The 18,653-nt window shown below is 49.5% G+C and overlaps 2 protein-coding genes across 5 annotated transcripts in view; both read left to right on the forward strand.

Annotated features, from left to right (window-relative positions):
* Urgcp (upregulator of cell proliferation) overlaps nt 1-5,280 on the forward strand; it is a 38,136-nt gene extending 32,856 nt beyond the window's left edge. For all 3 annotated transcript variants that reach the window (XM_055623904.1, XM_055623905.1, XM_055623903.1), the window contains exon 6: nt 1,984-5,280. In XM_055623904.1, the coding sequence (XP_055479879.1) occupies nt 1,984-4,568 (2,585 nt within the window). In that variant the 3' untranslated portion in view covers nt 4,569-5,280. The remainder of the gene's footprint in view (nt 1-1,983) is intronic.
* A 6,512-nt stretch (nt 5,281-11,792) lies between these two features.
* Mrps24 (mitochondrial ribosomal protein S24) lies at nt 11,793-15,179 on the forward strand. 2 transcript variants are annotated; one of them, XM_055624349.1, is made up of 4 exons: nt 11,797-11,860; nt 11,930-11,998; nt 12,074-12,185; nt 14,766-15,179. In XM_055624349.1, exons 1-4 carry the CDS (start codon nt 11,822-11,824, stop codon nt 15,047-15,049), a joined length of 504 nt encoding a protein of 167 aa, XP_055480324.1. In that variant the 5' UTR covers nt 11,797-11,821; the 3' UTR covers nt 15,050-15,179. The 2 variants fall into 2 exon arrangements, with proteins under 2 accessions (XP_055480323.1, XP_055480324.1); XM_055624348.1 differs by having other exon boundaries at nt 11,793-11,998.
* The last annotated feature ends 3,474 nt before the right edge of the window (nt 15,180-18,653 follow it).

Consider the following 18,653-nt stretch of genomic DNA (forward strand, 5'->3'; position numbering starts at 1 on the left):
TCATCCAACAATGGCTGGCTGTGAACAGAAGTAGTTGTTTAGTCTATGAGGCTGATGTCTCAGCTGGCCTTCAGTATATGCTGGAATTCTGAAGAAGTAGGCTTTAATGCCAGTGAAGGAATGGGCTTGCTAGCAAGAGCAAAAACTGCCTTCTTCTATGTCTTTATATAGGCTTCCAGCAGAAGTTGTGGCCTTGATTGGAGGTGGGTCTTCCCAACTCAAGAGATCTGGATTAGAAGTTGATCTTTCCACTTCACATTAAGCAAAAGTACCTTACAGATGTGCCCTCCATTTCTGGGTGTTAGTTAATTCTGGATGTAGGTAAATTGACAGCCAAGAATAGCCATCACAGTCACTTGAATCCAAGTAATTAACAGAGGAGTTTTTACACAAACAGTCCTAACAATTCTGAGGCTAGCATGAGCTACATAATGAGGCTGTCTTAAAATATTAGAGCTTGATGTCACACATGCTGACACACGACTGTAGTCCCAGCACTCAGGGAGGCAGAGGCAAGTGGAACTCTGTGAGTTCGAGGCTAGCATGGTCTACAAAGCAAGTCCAAGACAGCCAAGGCTACACAGAGAAATCCTGTCTCAAAAAACCCAAACCAGCCCAAACAAAAAAATCCAGAGGTGCTGGGTGTAGCGTGCACACCTGAAACAGGTGGAACTATAATTTTGAGGCTGCCCTGGTATACATAGATTGAGGATAGCCAGGGCTATAGAGTGACCTTCAGGAGAGCCAGGGATTTGGAGAGCTACTCTGTCAACAAAAACACTTGAAAATAATAATAAAAATTTAAGTATATATATTAACATATCTTGATATATAAGGAAAGTTGAGATGTGGCTTAATGGTGGCTTAACATTTGCCTGGTGTGCAGAAAGCTCCCAGTCTTCACAACACAAAATCTCAATTTACAGCACAAGCCAGAGCCCTGCACTACTATTACTACTAGTATTGGCTTTGCAAAAAGGTGCTGAGGTATGATTATTGTTTTCCTTTAAAAATAGTCTCCAGTTTATTGACAAAGATAAAAGCACATTTACCAGACAACCCTGGTGACATTTTTTCCTCCAGGTTTTGAGGCCGGCTTTTGCTATGGATCTCATGCTGGTCTTGAATTTACAACAGTCCTCCTGTTTAAACCTTTTGAGTGCTAGAATTACAGACATGTTCTACCATGCCCAACCCTGGTTCCTGATTGTGCTAGAGCGTGAGGGATGGAGAACCTTGTTGTAGCCTGGGTTGAGGTCAGAGAAGTGGAGTTTGCATTCAGCACCTAGGTAACAGGTGCTGCCCATTCTAATTACTTAAATTCTCACTCAGATTTAGATGTCCAGAGTCTAGGAAGAATAAAAAGTACTGCATTTACATGAACTCTCTTGATTCTTAAATGTAACTACCAAGTTTCCCTGTTCTCTCCCCCACCCCCTTTCTTAGATAAGCTCTTACAGTGTGATCCTGGTTGGCCTGGAAAGCTCTGTGGAGACTAGGTTATCCTTGAATTCCTAAGACATCTGCCTGCCTCTACTTCCCTTATACTGAGAGTGCATCACCATGTCTGGCTGTAGATTTTTTTTTAGGTTTACTTATGTGTATGGGTGTTTATCTTTCTGTGGCTATATGTATGTGAGTGGTGGTACCTGCAAAGGTTTTAGAATTCCCTGGAGTTACAAGCAATGTGAACTACCTGAGCAGTATGTGCTTTTAACTGCTGAGTCATTTTGCTAGCCCATTTTCTTTTCTATATTAATGTCTCATACAGTTTAGCTACGTGATGCAATTGATAAAGGTTTTACCCTCTGCCATGATCTTAGGTCAGCCTAGCATATTATCCTGGGCCCCTTGGACCTCCATACTGTTCTCAGGAATGTCGTCTTCAACCCTTCTCTGCTAGGTTTTTCCTCTCCAGCTCTGCCTTAGCCCTGACTTGAGAACAAAGGCTAACATTTATGTCTCCATTTATTTTTTCTGCAGTGGAGAGAAGCAGGCTTCAGGAAATGCTGTCCTTGTTGGGACTGGAGACATACCAGGTACAGAAGCTCACCCTCCAGGACTCCCTGCAGATCAGTTTTGACAGCATGAAGAACTGGGCTCCTCAGGTTCCCAAGGACCTTCCCTGGCATTTCCTCAGGAAGCTGCAGGCACTCAATGCTGAAGCCAGGAACACCACTATGGTGCTGGACATGCCTCCAGATGCCTGGCTTGCAGAGAAAGAGAGCCAGATGGAGGAGGAGATGATCTATTGGGACCCGGCTGAGGATATCGCTGCTGATGACATCTACTCCTTTTCTGAGCTGCCCATGCCTGACACACCTGTGAACCCCCTTGACCTTCTGTGCGCCCTCCTGCTGTCTTCAGACACCTTTCTGCAGCAGGAGGTCCTGCTGAAGATGTCCCTCTGTCAGTTTGCACTCCCACTTGTGTTGCCTGATTCTGAAAACCACTACCACACCTTTCTGCTCTGGGCCCTTCGGGGTGTTGTGCGGACGTGGTGGTTCCAGCCCCCGAGGGGCCTTGGGAGTTTTCGAGAAGACAGTGTGGTCCTTTCCAGGGTGCCCACCTTTGCCTTCGTGCGCATGGACATCAGCAGCAACTCCAAGTCCCAGCTGCTCAATGCCATCCTCAGCCCGGCTCGCCGGCAGTGGGATTGCTTCTGGCATCGGGATCTCAATTTAGGCACCAATCCTCGAGAGATTGCGGATGGGCTAGTAGAAATCTCCTGGTTTTTCCCCAGTGGTAAGGAGGACCTGGATATTTTCCCAGAGCCCGTGGCCTTTCTGAACTTGAGAGGTGACATTGGGTCTCATTGGCTGCAGTTCAAGCTCTTGACAGAAGTCTCCTCGGCTGTGTTTATTTTGACTGACAATATCAGTAAGAAGGAATACAAACTGCTGTACTCCATGAAGGAGTCAACCACGAAGTACTACTTCATCCTGAGTCCCTACCGAGGGAAACGGAATACGAACCTTCGCTTCCTCAACAGGTTGATCCCTGTGTTGAAGATAGACCACTCTCACGTCCTGGTGAAGGTGAGCAGCACTGACAGCGAGAGCTTTGTGAGGCGGATCCGAGCAATTATGTGCAGCGTGGCACGCTCTCCCTGCAGGAGGGTGTCTGTGGAGGACATGGCACACGCAGCACGCAAATTAGGCCTCAGAGTCGACGAGGACTCTGAGGAGTGTCAGAAGGCGAAGGACCGGATGGAGAAGATCATCAGGAAGATCAAGGATGTGGATGCCTACAAGAGGGATGAGCTTCGGCTGCAGGGGGACCCTGCAAGGAAGGCAGCCCAAGTTGAAAGAGAGTTCTGCCAGCTCCAGTGGGTCTCAGAGCCCCCGGAGAAGCACCGGGCTGAGCTGAGACGCCGGGTCCTAGAGCTCCGGGTGCAGCAGAATGGCCAGGAACCCACCTCAGGGGTGCAGGAGTTCATCCTGGGGATAAGCAGCCCCTCCCTGGGTGAGAGGCAGTATTTCCTGAGATGGATGGAGTGGGGGTTGGCTCGACTAGGCCAGCCAAGGCCGAGACAGCCTCCAGAGACACTTCTCACTCTGAGACCGAAACTTGGTGGGGCCTCAGACTTGAATGAGTCACTCTGGCCTGAGCCCTTGGGAGTGGAGCACTTTCTGCGGGAGATGGGGCAGTTCTATGAGGCAGAGAGCTGCCTGGTGGAGGCAGGGAGGCTGCCTGCTGGCCAGAGGCGCTTTGCCCACTTCCCAGGCCTGGCTGTGGAACTGCTGCTGGGTGGGCTGCCCCTGGAGCTGGTCGATGGGGCTACTCTGAGCATCCCTGTTCGCTGGGTCACTGGGCTTCTCAAGGAGCTGCATGTCCGTCTGGACAGGAGATCTCGACTAGTGGTTCTGTCTGCCCTGGGGGTGCCAGGCACAGGGAAGTCTACACTTCTTAACACCATGTTTGGCCTGAAGTTTGCCACTGGGAGGAGCTGTGGTCCCCGGGGGTCCTTCATGCAGCTCCTCCCTGTGGCTGAGGGCTTCAGCCAGGACCTGGGTTGTGATCACATCCTGGTAATAGACTCTGGGGGTTTGCTCAGTGGGGCCTTAGCCTCTGGTGGAGACAGGTTTGAACTGGAGGCTTCCTTGGCCACGCTGCTAATGGGGCTAAGCAATGTCACTGTGGTCAGTTTAGCGGAAACAAAGGACATTCCGCCAGCTATTCTTCATGCATTTCTGAGGTTGGAGAAAATGGGGCACATGCCCAACTATCAGTTTGTATACCAGAGCCTTCATGACCTGCCTGTCCCCAGTCCCAAGCCGAGAGACAGGAGGCAGCTCCTGGATCCGCCCAGCGACCTGAGCAGGGCTGCTACCCACATGGAGAAGCAAGGCGGCAGCTTCCGGACACTGGCAGGCCTGGCAGAGAGGCAGCATGTCTGGCACATCCCAGCCCTGTGGCATGGAGCCCCCCCCATGGCTGCTGTGAGCCTGGGCTACAGTGAGGCCATTTTTGAGTTGAAGAGATGCCTGCTAGAAAACATCAGGAATGGCTTGTCCAACCAAAACAAAAACATTCAGCAGCTCATTGAGCTGGTGCGGAGGCTGTGAATGGGCTGTGAATGTTTTGAGTGTAGGGCCTCCTGTTATGACAGGCCAGCAAGGCTGTGTCTGGCACCTGAGTGCTGGCTGGTGCTTGCTGCACGTGGGAAGGAAGAGCAGTAACAGACAGGAGTTAAGGGCCTCTTCACAGTGTTAAGAAGCAATCTTGGGCCAGCTCAGATATATTGAGAATAATCAGAGACCCAGCATTGGGGAATACAAGCAGTAAGTTGATCTCCATTCCTAACTCCTGTCAGGGGTCCTGGCAGTTGGTCCAAAGTGGAGCTGCTTCTTCCTTGGCCCCTGGAATTAGGGAATGGCTCCCTTCGTCACCGAAGGTGCTGGCAGACAGGGATTGCGGGCTGTCCCACAGAAGCAGAAGCGGCTTTGCTTCCACTCAATCCACAGGTCCTTTGTGGACCAGCCTTCAAGGTTTTGGTGTTGTGACACTGAAGTGCAAGGCACTGCCAAGGCACTGAGTTATATACTGTTGTATGACGCGCTCCCTGACCCTTGCCCGGGAAGTGTTCATCAGTTACCCTTTTGTGCTCCAGCACTTTGTCATAATTCTTCCTCAACACTTCATGGCACATTGTCACTTGTGTGTTTACTGTCTGCCCCTAGACTGTGAGCTGCTTGAGGGCAGAGCCTAAGCACCATACAGCTCTGGGTCCCTAGGACCTGGCACAAATAGGCGCTTAATAAATGTTTGTTGAATTAAGGAGTTGAATGAATGCTCAAATGATAGTAGTGTGCAGGTTCTGTCTCCCTCTGCCGTCATTGTCCTTGCGCCTGAAGAGGGGTCTGGGTACAGGCTTTTACTGGGAAACAGAACTGCCATAGTAACTTTAGTCCTTACCCCGTTCTGTGGTTGACCCTAGACTGCAGTACCTGCGTGGCAGAACACGAGAGTACCTGCTGTACACTCTAAAGTCTTCCCCAGTACTCTGAAATCTCACTGCAACAAACCAGCCACTGTTCGAGACAGATGCTTGCTCAGGGACCTTCGGCTCTTTCTCTTCTGGTTCTCCAACTGGGGTCAGCCATCACGTCACTGAGTTTCAGAGCCCTGCTCTGCCTAGATCTCAGGAGGCCTGGGAGTTTCTCCTTAACTGTACCTTGCTGCTGAGGCTTTGGGGTTTCCTTTCATCTGTTTCTTGTCTTTAGAGAAGTCAAACAGTGGCCTGAGTGCCTCCCCTGTGTCTTGTCCCTCTACTAGACTCTTTAAAGGTGCCCTTGGCTCCAGAGTACTCACCTCCTCTGTGATCTGGAACCTTTTCTTGAACCAAAGGCCCTGCTACAGTCTTCTGGCCTGGCTCCCTTGGTGTCCTAGGATGACCACTTGATGCCCTGGAGATCTGGTAGTAGGTCTGCTCATGGGGCAAAAGGGAAGCAATCCTGAAGCTTTGCAAACCTGCTGTTTGACTAAGTTTAAGAGAAGGAATTTCTGATCCTCAGACCTAGAAACTCTGATCTGCCTAGAGCATTAAAATAACTTGTAACGTGCTGATTCAGTTGGAAATAGCAAACCTTTTCCCCACCTTTTTAAAATTTTACTTTTGCCAGCTAGGCATCGTGGCCCACACCTTTAATCCCAGGACTCACTCAGAAGGCAGAAACAGGTGGTTCTCTGTATGTTCGATACCGGCCTGGCCTGCAAAGTGAGTTCAAGGACAGCCAGCGCTGCATAATACAGAGACCCTGTCTCAAAAACTACAGAGCCACAGACACTTCCCTGGCACCCTCTGCACTGCAGGAATCTCACCCAGCGTCTTCCTAGCCCCAAGTTCAAGCACAGGAAAGACATCTGAGAAATGTTGCATATAGGGGCCTGTGAGATGGTTCAGTAGATGCAAGCACCTGGTAACTTGAATTTGATCCCTGGAACTCACACAAAACTGGAAGGAGAGAACTATCGCCATAAAGTTGCCCACTAACCTCCACACGTGCCACACATGCTCATAATAAAACTAGGGTATTCACCCTCAGGGTCTCCCACTCGTAAGTTCAACAACTGTTGAGTTTCAGCCAGTATGCTTCAAGCTTGTTTCATACTGTGCCTAAAATCTGAAACATGGAGGGCAGGAGTCATGACAGCTTAGAAAAAGATTCTGTAGACTGGGAATGGCGGTGCATAGCTGTGTTAGCAGCACTTGAGAGACGATCCAAAGTTCAGGGTCTGTCCACAGCCCAGAAATAAAATTCAATCTGGATTCCTAAGATTAATATACATGCAGAGAGTTTGTAATTGTATAACTTTTCACTGCTTTTCAAAGGGGCACAGATAATGCGACAGGGTGTGTTTGTGGCACATATCTGTATGCTGAGTATTTGGGAAAATAAGGAAAGAGGATAGTTCAAGGGCAGCTTGGGCTACACAGTAAGACCCTATCTAAAAATAACTACTCAGGAGGCAGAGGCACCTAGATCCCTGTGAGCCCAAGGCCAGTCTGGTCTACACAGTGAGCTCCAGATCCTGTCTCAACACAAAGCCAAATAACAATAAACCTAATTAAGTTATTCCATTTATCACCAGGACACATCTGCTTTATGGAACAAACCTGGACAACAGGCCAGAAGTGTGGAGGTTCCTTTGGAAGCAGAAAGTTTGGAAGAATTCTGTGACCTTAGAGTCAAGCTGAGACCATTGACACTTAGATTGAGGAACAGAAAAGGTCAGCCTGAGCTGGCTGACTTCCAGGAAGTAACTTGCATGTTCACCCAGCCCATTTCTTAGGTTTCTAGCCCAAGACCTGTGAGAGGATTTCAGGGATACTCTTAGCAATCAAACTTTCTAAGTGCCCCTGGCTCTGATGTCAGGAGAGAGCATTCTTAGGGCTCCAGAACTGAAGTTAACTGCAGTGTGTCCAAATCCACACCTAAGCCCCTGTGGAGCTCTCTTCTGCTTTAACCTGTGGGGTTCAGTGGTTGACTTCCCAGGAAAAGCACTGGGTTTCTTGTATACTGCCTGGATAAGATGACTTGCCAGGAAGCAGGTGTACTAAATGAGCATCAGCCCTTCTGGGTTGATTTAAGTCAGTTTGTAAAGAACCAAAGGCTGGATTTGATGGTGCATTTGAGAGGCCAAGGAGAACCAGTTGTTCATGAGTTAGAGACCAGATTGGACTACACTCAGGCTGAGAAAAACACAAGCGAAAGCTGTTGCCTGTACTCAATCTTCCTGGATTCTGGTAGTTTCCAGAAAACACTCCTTGGGTTCTCGGCTGGATTGTTGCTCTTGTGCAGTCACTCTGTAACCCAGGTTTTAAACACTGTCTATGTGAGACAGGCTATGCGGGGATAGATAGATCTTTTTAAAGACATCTAGACTACAGCTAGGGCCTTCCTTCTGGTGGGCCAAGGGCAGCAGGCCTGCGGAAGAGCCAGTCTTTCCCTCAGGAAGGTCTGCAGATAGGAGGATTGGGACAGCCTCCCAAAAAACAGTTCGTGGGCTGGAGAGATGGCTCAGTGTTTAGGAGCACTTACTACTGCAGAGGACCCGGATTCTGTCCAAGCCCATACATGGTGGCTCATAACTTTTCCCCTCCTGGCCTCCCACCCAGCACCAGGCATACACACACACACAAACACACACCCCACTAATCTGTTGGGGAAAATTTTAAAAAATCACGTGTACCTGCTTTCTCACAGGCTGGCTGGGCTCTATCAAGAGTCTGGAACTTCTGAGAGCATAGGCTACTGGTTGTCATGTGGGGAACGAGAACTTATGTCAGAGAGAGCAGTACATACTAGCTTGGCATTGGTCCTGGAGGAGTGCTCTGGCCATTCCTGTGGGGATCACTCCTCGATGAGGCTGCTCCATTCCCATCAGTCACTTACCTAGCCACAGGCTGATGCCTCTCCCTCATGGTAACATGGTTCTTAGCCTTCACCCTTTCAAAAGTGGTACAGAAATTCAAGATATGGAAAGAGCTCATGCTCTGAACAAGGCCTGAGCACAGGACCATGTGACCCTGGGGCCTCTGTCGTCTTGCTGGCAAAGCCTGGAGATGCTGCCTTGTATGGTGGATAGGAGGAGCAGTGCACGAAAATACGGGCATGCTATTGAAAAGATGTCTCTCAGAAAGCTTCTGCCTGGAGCTGGGGGAACGGTTAAGAGCACTTTGCTCTTCTAGAGAACTTGCACTTGCAGCATCCATACCAGGCAGCTTAGAACTCCCCAGCTCCAGGGGATCCTAACACCCTCTTCTGGCCTCCACAGGCACCTGCACACACCAGGCATACAATCATAGACACACAAAAATAAATGTTAAAAATGAAACTGCCACTGGTTGGGCTGGGAAACGGCTCAATGGGTAATGTGTTGGCTGTGCATGAGGGTCAGACTTGGGAGGCCTCAGATCTGCATAAAGGCTTGACATCCCTTTGCTTAAGGGAGGGAGATGCATGCCTTTAATCTCAGCACTTGCGAGGTAGAGGAAGACGGTGTTTGTAGCAAGCTCCAGGCCAGTCAGAGATGCACAGTCTGAAAAAAACAAAAGGAATACAGGATCCCTGAAGCAAGCTGGTGAGCCAGGCTAACTGAATTGGTGAGCTCTGCAGAGGTTCCGAGAGACCATGCCTGTGGGAATCTAGTGAGGAGTGACAGAGGAAGACCCCGACATCATGGCTTGAATAGAGAGAACACATTGTGCTAATGCCTGGAGGGGAAATGAACCCCAAGCACGGTCTTCATCCCTCATGTAGCCAGTCCCAGCTGCCACCTGAGCAGAGTGCATGACTTTGTCACTTCATCTTTATGAGACTCCAGTAGCACAAGGCTCTGTTCTTTCTACTCTCTGCTTCAGAGGATCAATAAAACAAAAACAAGCAAAAGAACAGTAAGACACCTCCCCCACCCCCGGCCAGCCAAACAAACCCAGAGCCATTTAACTTTTCTGTGGTAATGTGGTGTGAGTTTTCACATGTTTATTTTTCAAGTGCTGGGGGTTGAGCCCAAAGCCTTACACATGTGCTCTACCCCTGAGCTACATCCTCAGCCCCATCCCTGACCCCTATTTTACAGAGGAGGGAGCTTGGGCACAGGCAGGCAGTCATTGCTCACGTTACACAGCTAGGAAGTTCAGATGCCACATAAATTTGCCGTGTTAGAGCAAATTTACATCATTTGTCAAACTGAAATCACACTATGAGAAATTAAATAGGATCATATAGGAAAAATTAAAAGACTACATTTGCAAGGGGTTATGCATGGACTTTGAAAAAGATCACATCCCTGTAAGTTCCCTTATCTACTATTTGGAGTCTTTAGTCTTAAAAAATAAAATAAAATACTATCAGTGAGGTACATATGAAGGACCCAGAGTCAAGTGGCCAGTGGAATTTTTGACCCTAGAAACATGGATGGAAGCCAATAAATTGGGCACTCTGCTTTTGCCTCACTGTCTTTGGAGGCACTAACTGTCTGCCTTTATTTCCATTTCCCTCCCTATAGGTCTAATCATTCTCCTTCAGGAAACATTGGGTGCAAATACAGCTAGGTGACCCATGCACTTCACATGGTTTAGGCTAATGGAATCCATAGCAGCTGCCATTCACTAAATGCTCTCTTCTGTTTGTTTTTGAGACAGGGTCTCTCTGTAAGCCAGGATAGCCTGGAACTAGGAAGCTCTACCTGTCCCTGAACTCAAAGCAGTCCTCCTGCCTCAGCCTCCCAAAAGCTCAGATTATAGGAGGGAACTACCACACCTGACTATTAAATGCCTTTATCCAAACAGCCCTAAGAAGTGGTTACTCTCTCCAAGTTTGTGTGTGTGTGTGTGTGTGTGTGTGTGTGTGAACACACGTGGAGGTCAGATAACAGCTTTGTGGGAGAGTGTCTTAGTTACTATTCTATTACTGTGAAGAGACCATGACCACGGCAATCCTTATAAAAGAAAGCATTTGAGGCTGGCTTACAGTTTCAGAGGTTTGGGCCATTTTCATCATGGTGGCGTGCATGTGTGCAAGCAGGCAGGCATTATGCTGGAGAACTCAAACAGTTTCATTCCCTCGACTGGAGCCTAATGGGGTCATTCTCATTTAAATGACCACAGAGAAGTCCTGTCCTTCCACCTTTGCAGAGGCTCTAGGGAAGGAACCTTGGGCAGCAGCTGCCTCATCAGCTGAGCCATCTCACTAGCCCTGTGGGTGAGATGTCCCATTTCAGGCTGGCCCTGAACTCAGATATTTGCCTGCTTCTGCCTCCTGAGTACTGGGATTAAAGGAATGCCCCACCAAACCCGGCTGGAAAGGTTGCTTTGAAGGTGCTATTTAAAATGAGTTTGCTTCTGAAGGCTCCTATCACTCAATAGATTTTTGTTATAACGGGAGACAGACTTTAGAGTCCATGTGCTTTTTTTTTTTTTTTTTTTTTTTTTTTAGTACAGTGAGTTCTAAAATAAAATATCCACGGTGCTATTCCCGGACACCAATTACATCGGCGTTGCTATACCCTTATAAATTTCCTTGCCATTAAAATTTTTCTTCCTTGTCTGGCTCACCTGCTAAGATACACCCTCAACACACTGCCTGTCTGTCCCCTTATTTTAAAAGATTAGGAGCCAGCTCAGCATCCTCTGCTCAACACGAAGGCAAAGACTTCATTCCCCACCCAAAGGAGGCTGATGCTGGAGTCTTGGATATTCCAGGCAAGACGCTGGCTCGGGTGGGAGAGAAAGCATGGCGTGATGGGGTCTGAGGACCTGCGCGTTTTCTCTTCAGTACTCAACAGGACACGAAAGCCTCTCCTATCACCTCCTCTTTGAGGATAAAACCCTCTTTTTTTTTTTTTTTTTTCCTAGACAGGATTTCTCTGTGTAACCCTGGCTGTCCGGGAACTTGCTTTGCAGACCTCAAACTCACAGAGATCCTTCTGCCTCTGCCTCCCGAGTTCGGGGATTAAAGGAATGTGTCACTATGCCTAGCTAAACCTCATGTTTTATATCACCAAATATTCACATTTAAAACCCAACAGCAAGCCGGGCGTTGTGGCACAGGTTTATAATCCCAGCACTGGGATTACAAAGCGAGTTCGAGAACAGCCAAGCGTACACAAAAACCCAAAAATGCAAACAAACAAACAAACAAACACACCCAACAGCAGACCCGACCAGGGAAACTGCTGGGCATCACTAGCCCACGCCACGCCCTCTCCCTCACCAGGTTCCTCGCCCCGCCTGGGTGTTCCCATTAGTTCCTGTCCTACGTCACCTCCTTCCCGCGCCTGCGCACTGACGCGTCCCGCGCTGCGCCGGCCCAATATGGCGTCGTCCGCGGCCGTCCGTACGCTGGGCGTGCGGGTGAGTGGCCTGCGGGCGGCCGGGCTGGGGCCGCCGCCCGGTATCCGCTCACTCCCCATCTCTCCACAGGCGCTGGCCTGCAGCCGGGAGCTGCCTTGCGCGTGGCGCGCCCTGCACACCTCCGCCGTCTGCGCCAAGGTGAGGTCAGCGGGCGGGTCCGCGGGCTGGGGGCGCCTGGGCCCGGCTGGCCCGTGACGGCTCCTTTGCTCCTAGAACCGGGCGGCGCGAGTCCGCGTGGCCAAGGGGGACAAGCCGGTGTGCTACGACGAGGCGCACGCCCCGCACTACATCGCTCACCGCAAGGGCTGGCTGTCGCTGCACACAGGTGAGGGCGCCTGCGAAGGACCACCACCCAGGCTGACCGGGTGACACTTTTACCTGCCCTTGGAGGCCCAGATCCCAACTTTGGGGTTAGAAGACCTTAACTTCTGGGTAGGAAGCCGGGCTTGATGGCGAACGCACTCGGAGGTTGTATGGTGAGACCCTGTCTCAATAGTAATAAAAAGACATTTGGTTATGGGCCTGGAAAGGTGAGGATCCGCCCCAGCTCACCAATGGTGAGTGGTGCTGTAACCGCAGCTGGAGGGGGGGTGAGGACCAAGGAGGCATGCCGGCGGTTCTTGGGGTCACTGGCCAGCCAGGCTCGAAAGAGCAGCTGTTTTGCCGAAAAATAATAAACAGCAAATAAATGGCGAGCGATAGAGAAACACATTGACTGTTAACCCCTGGTCTTCTCCATACGTCCATCGAGGGAGCACACATACACATTACAGCGTGACCCCCAGAGCAGGATGTTGAAAGGAATTTGAACATTCCTTGTTCAAGTCTTCCTTGGGTCGTCTTAGAACACAGTATCTTCTTGCCTACAAGCAAGATTTGGCATTGCTATGGTAAGCCGTAAGTTCCAGAGATGTGTAATAGCCCAGAGGCGATGATGAAGTAGCGAAGTCTGTGGAATCCTAGACCCGGAGAGTCTAGGTAATGCAGCATTCATGAAAGCACGGAACTCTGCCTCACACATGCACTGCCGCCTTCATTACTCCAGAACCCACATTTGCAGACTGTTTCCCCTTCCTCTCCTCTATTTTTTTTTCTTATTCATTTACATTTCAGTATGAGAGTCTGTACAATTTGTCTGAGTCAGTTCTCTCCTACCACATGGATGCCAGGGATCAAGAAAACACCTTACAGGCTGAGCCATCCTTAAGAGAGTCTGGAAGTGTACCCCAGGCTGCCTGGGAACTCTCATTTTTCTCAGTGCTGGGCGTATAGGTACGTACCATATCGCCAGCCTACTTATCCTTCTGTGACACTGGAGTTTCAACTCCCAGTCTATACGTTGGCTGTACATGTGTGTGAGTGCAGGTGTCCATGAATGACCCTTGACGCATGTGAGAGCCAGGCCTTGCCTTCGTTTGGGGCAGGTCTCTGTTGACAGCACCTGCGTTTGCCAGGCCAGCTGGCAGACTTCTGGGGACTCTCCTGCCTCTGCCTCCCGCCTCACAGTAGGAACATGGGGATTACAGGTGCTCCTCCCCACGGTCATGACGACCTGTGTGTGAGGATCCAGCTCCAGTCCTCACGCTTGCAGGGCGGAAGGTGCACCCCCTGAGCTGTCTGCCCCCCCCCCCCCAGCCCTTGCATATTCGTACAGTGTTATCTCAGAGTCATTCAAGGTCACACAGAGAGGTGGGCAGAGCAAGGTTCACATATGATTTCCCAGCTGTGGCAGGACAAGGTTATGCTGCAAAATGTGCCCTTTTGTCTGGAGCCGCATTTCGGACACTGCTGTGCCTTGTGTTGGGGAGGTGGCACTCTGAGTGGCCCTGAAATGGTCTAGTGTTCCTGTGAGCTCAAGACTGCGGTGCCTTGTGGAGAACATTTTGTTAGATAACTTCACTTGGGCCTGAATCGTGGGAGCTCGGTATTAATGAGTGCGCCATATACATCAGCAGTGCCGTTAAACAGAAAGACATGTAAAATTCCGTATTAATCTGTTGAAAAACATTCTGAGTAGAGGCTGGCACAAACCTTGCTGTGAATTACCTCTGGGAGTGGCTCAGCTCACTAGCGGTGTGTAATGTAGAACATAAGTAGTATACTACCGAGAGATCTGTATTTTCTTTGGCATGTGAGTTCTCCCCTTGAATTAGTGTTCAATAGAATGTACATATTTAAATTAAAACTCAGGTTCTTGGGTTCAGTGGCCTGCACCTTCCATCCCCCAAGGGGCGTAAGACTGCAGCTTGGAGGTTGTACTCAACTGCGTACCTGGCATGTGTCAGCCTTTTGTAAGATGGGGATGGTGGCAGTGCTGACATCAAAGGATCGATGTGAGGGATAATGTGGTGTTTCTAACGCTATTTAAATTTTAATGTATGCAAGTGCATGCAGTGCGTGCCATGGTGCACCTGTGGAGGTCAGAGGGCAGCTTTCAGGAGCCAGTGGTCTCTTTGCACCTTACAGAGACAGGGTGCCTCTGTGTCTGCTGGGGCTTGTACGCCGGGCATTTGTTGAGCTTCCTGGGCGGTCCTCCCGTCTCCACCTGCCATCTTACCTACAGGTGCTGGGCGTGCAGATGTGTGCCACTGCATCTGGCTTTGTCCTGGGGAGGCGGGGACCAGTGCGATGAGTGGGATTGCCTCATGGGTGAGAGCAGGGGCGCTCAAAGGCAGCTACGACACTGGAAGTACGTCTGGCTTCTTACGGTGTGTTTGAGCATTGAACTCAGGTCATTCGACTTTCACAGCCCCCGTGCTTTGAATTTTAAAATGTTATCCATACCCCATTAGAAGAAAAGGGGAACGACTGTGCGCAAGGCGTAGAACTGAATGCCCAGTCCTGTTGGATGAGGCCTGGAGTCTGCCCAGCCCCTTGGCTGACTCTTCTATGGTGTCCTCTCCAGGTAACCTGGATGGAGAAGATCACGCGGCGGAGAGAACACTGGAGGACGTTTTCCTTCGGAAGTTTATGCAGGGCACCTTCCCAGGCTGCCTGGCCGACAAGATTGTTCTGAAGCGCCGGGCCAACCAACTGGATATCTGTGCCCTGGTTCTGAGGCAGCTGCCCCCACACAAATTCTACTTTCTTGTGGGCTACAGTGAGACTCTGCTGTCACACTTTTATAAGTGTCCTGTGCGACTCCACCTTCAAACTGTGCCCTCCAAGGTCGTGTACAAGTACCTATAAAGCGCTCCCCTTCATCCAGCTGTACCCTTCCAAGGCCCAAAGAATCCAAGTAAGCCAAAGGCCTTCTCCCAGAGGATGGAGGCCTTGGCTCCAAGCTGCTGTTGAATAAAGACCCTGCTAATGTTCTGTCCCACTGTCTCTTTTCAAGAGTTTATTTTTGATTATATGAAGGTAGGTGTCTCTGTGTGTATGTGAGTGAGTGGGAGGCATTGGATATTTCTGGAGCTGGAGTTACAGGTGACTTTTCTAAGATATATATATATTATATATCATATATATATATATGATATATATATACACACACACTTTTCTAACATTGTGTGTGTGTGTGTGTGTGTGTGTGTATGTCATTCTTGTTTTGTTTTGAGACAGGGTTTCTCTTTGTAGCCCTGGCTGTCCTGGAACCAGCCTCTACCTCCTGAGTGCTAGGATTAAAGTGCTAGGATATCACTGCCCAGCTTTAAAAAACAAAAACAAAACTTGATAAGGGAGTTTGAGCAGAAGTACCCTGTATGGGTATGGACAATCCTTTCCCCAGAAGACAGTTACTAGATGGAAATCTCCGTGACAGGCATTTGGTGCCTCCCTATGCATTATTGATCAGAAAGGCCTCAGAACCAAAACAACACAGGGCATTGTCATCACTATTTGTTGCTCCCCATAACTAGATTGTAAGATTTTACTGCCAAAGATGCCATTCAGTGTAGATGCAGGACATAGAGAAATCAGGCTCAAACAGAACAGGAAATGTCCTGCTGGCTGGCTGCCAGAAGGCGCTGTGTGTGCTGCTGTGGGAGGGAAGATAACAATGGTATTACCAAGCATGGGACTCCATGCTGCAATACTGACCTGATGGCAAGATTGCCCACTGATACAATAGGGCACTACTGGACCTAATAAGCTGCTTTCTGAGTAGATTTGACGGCTGCTTCACAGGAGCGAGTTTATGTCTATCACCATAAACTTGGCCTAAAGCCCATGACAAAGGAGATCATAGGCCCCACGAGGACAGTGTACTGCCAGCAAACTGCATTCTATACTTCCGTATAAGCATAAGATTTATGCTCCCTATTTATGGTGCTCTCGGTTTTAGTCAGGAAAACACGACAGTAGGTAGAGGTTAATGCTGAGGCTTCGAACTGGTCCAGGCGCTGAGCATAAATGCAGTGTTCAGCTGTGGTTGGGTCAAGCAGTCAACTTCCCACTATCCAAAGTTCTGGAACTTCCATAGAAGAGATGGAGAGAAAGAAGTAGAGATAACCATAGAGAGAGAGGAGAGCTGTGAAATGTGACTTCTGGGCCTGGCGTGGCTGTTCCATCAGCTATGATTACATACACAGGACGTGCACAAGATCAGGCAAGATTCCAGGATGGATGGGAGAGGGGTGCCTGGCACCCAATTCTTACTAAGTTACTGTCGGTTGGCAGCTGCTGAGGGAGAAAAAGTCACTTTTCTTTGGGGACGTGGCTGAGTGGATAGCCACTAACCCGTGTGCAGTACTAATTGGACTAAGAGGTTATTTGTTAATAAAAAAAAAAAAGTAAAAAGAGATGAAGTTGGGAGGGAGTTGGAGTGGGGGCTATTAGAGTCTGATATTGGATGAAAACAACTAATATCCATTATACCATTGTACGTGACGTGATTATCCTGTCCCTTAACGCGAGCGCGTGTGCGCGAGCGTGCGTGAGTTTGTGTGTGTTTTACATGGGTGCACAGGTATGTACGCAGGTATGGTAGGCAGAGGCCAGTGTCCGGTGTCACAGTTGCTCTCCACCCTGGGTTTTTAAGATCTATTTATTTTCTGTGCATTGGTATTTAGCATGTATTTACGTCTGTGTGAGGGTGTCAGATCTCCTGGAACTGTAGTTACAGACAGTTGTGAGTCCCCATCCGGGTGCTGGGAACTGAACCCTAGTTTTCTGGAAGAGCAGCCAATGGTCTTAACAGCTGACTCTTTCCAGGCCCCTCCACCTTATTATTTGAGACAAAGCCTCTCACCTGGAACTCATCAATTATTTTTTAAACAACATTATAAAAGCATGCATTATATAATTATTATATAAATGTGTGAAACTTTCAAATAACTATTATTTGGAGAGATGGCTCAGCAGTTAGGAGCACTGGCTGCTCTTAAGGAGGACCCAGGTTCAGTTCCCAGCACCCGCATGGCGGCTAACAACCGTCTGTAACTCCAGTTCTATGGGGTTCAATGCCATCTTCTGGCTTCTGTGGGCACTTTATGCATGTGGTGCATAGACATACACACAGGCAAATCAAATCTGTAAAATGAAAATAAGGCTGCTTAACAACATGTCCAAGCTCTGCAATAACCCCTCATGCCTAGAAACCCCCTCACCTGCCTGTGATTTCCAATTGTATACGTGATTTTTTTTCTAGTTTCAGTCAGGAAGCCCAGAAATTTCATGTCTTGTGGCATCGTCCACAACCCATATAACACACTGGCCCAGGACCTGTCACTTAGGGCTCTTCAGCTCTTTGCAGTGACCCACGCACTTGGTCTTCACGGAGGCTCTTAGCTGCTCTGGTACAAGACAGTACCATGACACGAGGACTTTGCCCGACGAACACGGATGTGCACTGGCGAGGCTTAGTGAGCTCATGCTTGAAGAATAATTGTAAAAGTCTATTTTTAAGTATATGCTTGTATATGGACAGGTCTGTGCGTGTGCAGGTTCCTAAGGAGGCCATAGATGTTGGGTCACCGGGAGCTGGAGTTGCTGGCAGCAGTGAGCCACCCCGCGCTCTGTGGTCCTCCTGACCGCTGGGCCCTCCTCGCTCTTTGAAGCATTTCTGAATCACTAGGATCAGTGGACCCGTCTAGGGCCTCCCTGTTTTGGGTTTTTGGGCATGTCCTCCTCCGGCGAGGCCCTCTGATCCTCTCACTCTCCCTTATACTGAGGATTTCATCAGGTTCCGCCCTCTTCCCCCCTCTTCCCACCGATTCCAAACCAGCTGCTAGGCCAGTTCGGAGTAACCTAGAGGTGGCTACAGCTCTTCTCGAAAAGCAAACACCCGCGGCTTTAGCCGAGCCCTACTAAAGGACAATGAGGGACATGGAAATGTTCTGAGAGAAAACTATCTCTTGGGGCTAGAGAGATGGCTCAGGGGTTAAGAACACTGACTGCGCAGTTCCCAGCACCCACCTGGGGGCTCACAACTATCCGTAATTCCAGTTCCAGGTCTAGGGGACCAGGTACCCTCTCCTGGCCCCCACAGGCAGAGAGACACAAACGGTGCACATACAGCTGTGTGGGCAAAACAAACAAACAAACAAACAAACACAACAGCAACAACAGGCCGCGTCTCCTGTTACACATTCCAGTGACATTCCAGGGGTCCCAGGAAGACTGGCGCTCCAGGTCCTGGGTAACTTGCTCAAGGTGCTATCAGGAGAGGCAGCTGGTCACAGGCTCCCGTGAGGCCGCTAGGGGCTGACAGTACTCCGTGGTGCGAGGACAGAGTCTTGGAGCCTTGTCTGTCCTCTTCAGTGCTGGCTTGCTGCACCATCGAGACTTCTGACCCCAGGTTTCTTCAGCTGCTCATTTATTCACCCCCCCCCCCAATCCCTCCGCAACAGGCATG

This window comes from Psammomys obesus, unplaced genomic scaffold, assembly GCF_907164565.1.
Source record: "Psammomys obesus unplaced genomic scaffold, mPsaObe1.curated_primary_1811, whole genome shotgun sequence".
In the NCBI taxonomy this organism is placed as follows: domain Eukaryota; kingdom Metazoa; phylum Chordata; class Mammalia; order Rodentia; family Muridae; genus Psammomys; species Psammomys obesus.

Coding starts and splice junctions, on each gene's coding strand:
- Mrps24 (XM_055624348.1), top strand. CDS start 11,822: ATGGCGTCGTCCGCGGCCGTCCGTACGCTGGGCGTGCGGGTGAGTGGC. Junction 11,999..12,073: donor CCTCCGCCGTCTGCGCCAAG/GTGAGGTCAGCG, acceptor CTTTGCTCCTAG/AACCGGGCGGCGCGAGTCCG. Junction 12,186..14,765: donor CTGGCTGTCGCTGCACACAG/GTGAGGGCGCCT, acceptor TGTCCTCTCCAG/GTAACCTGGATGGAGAAGAT.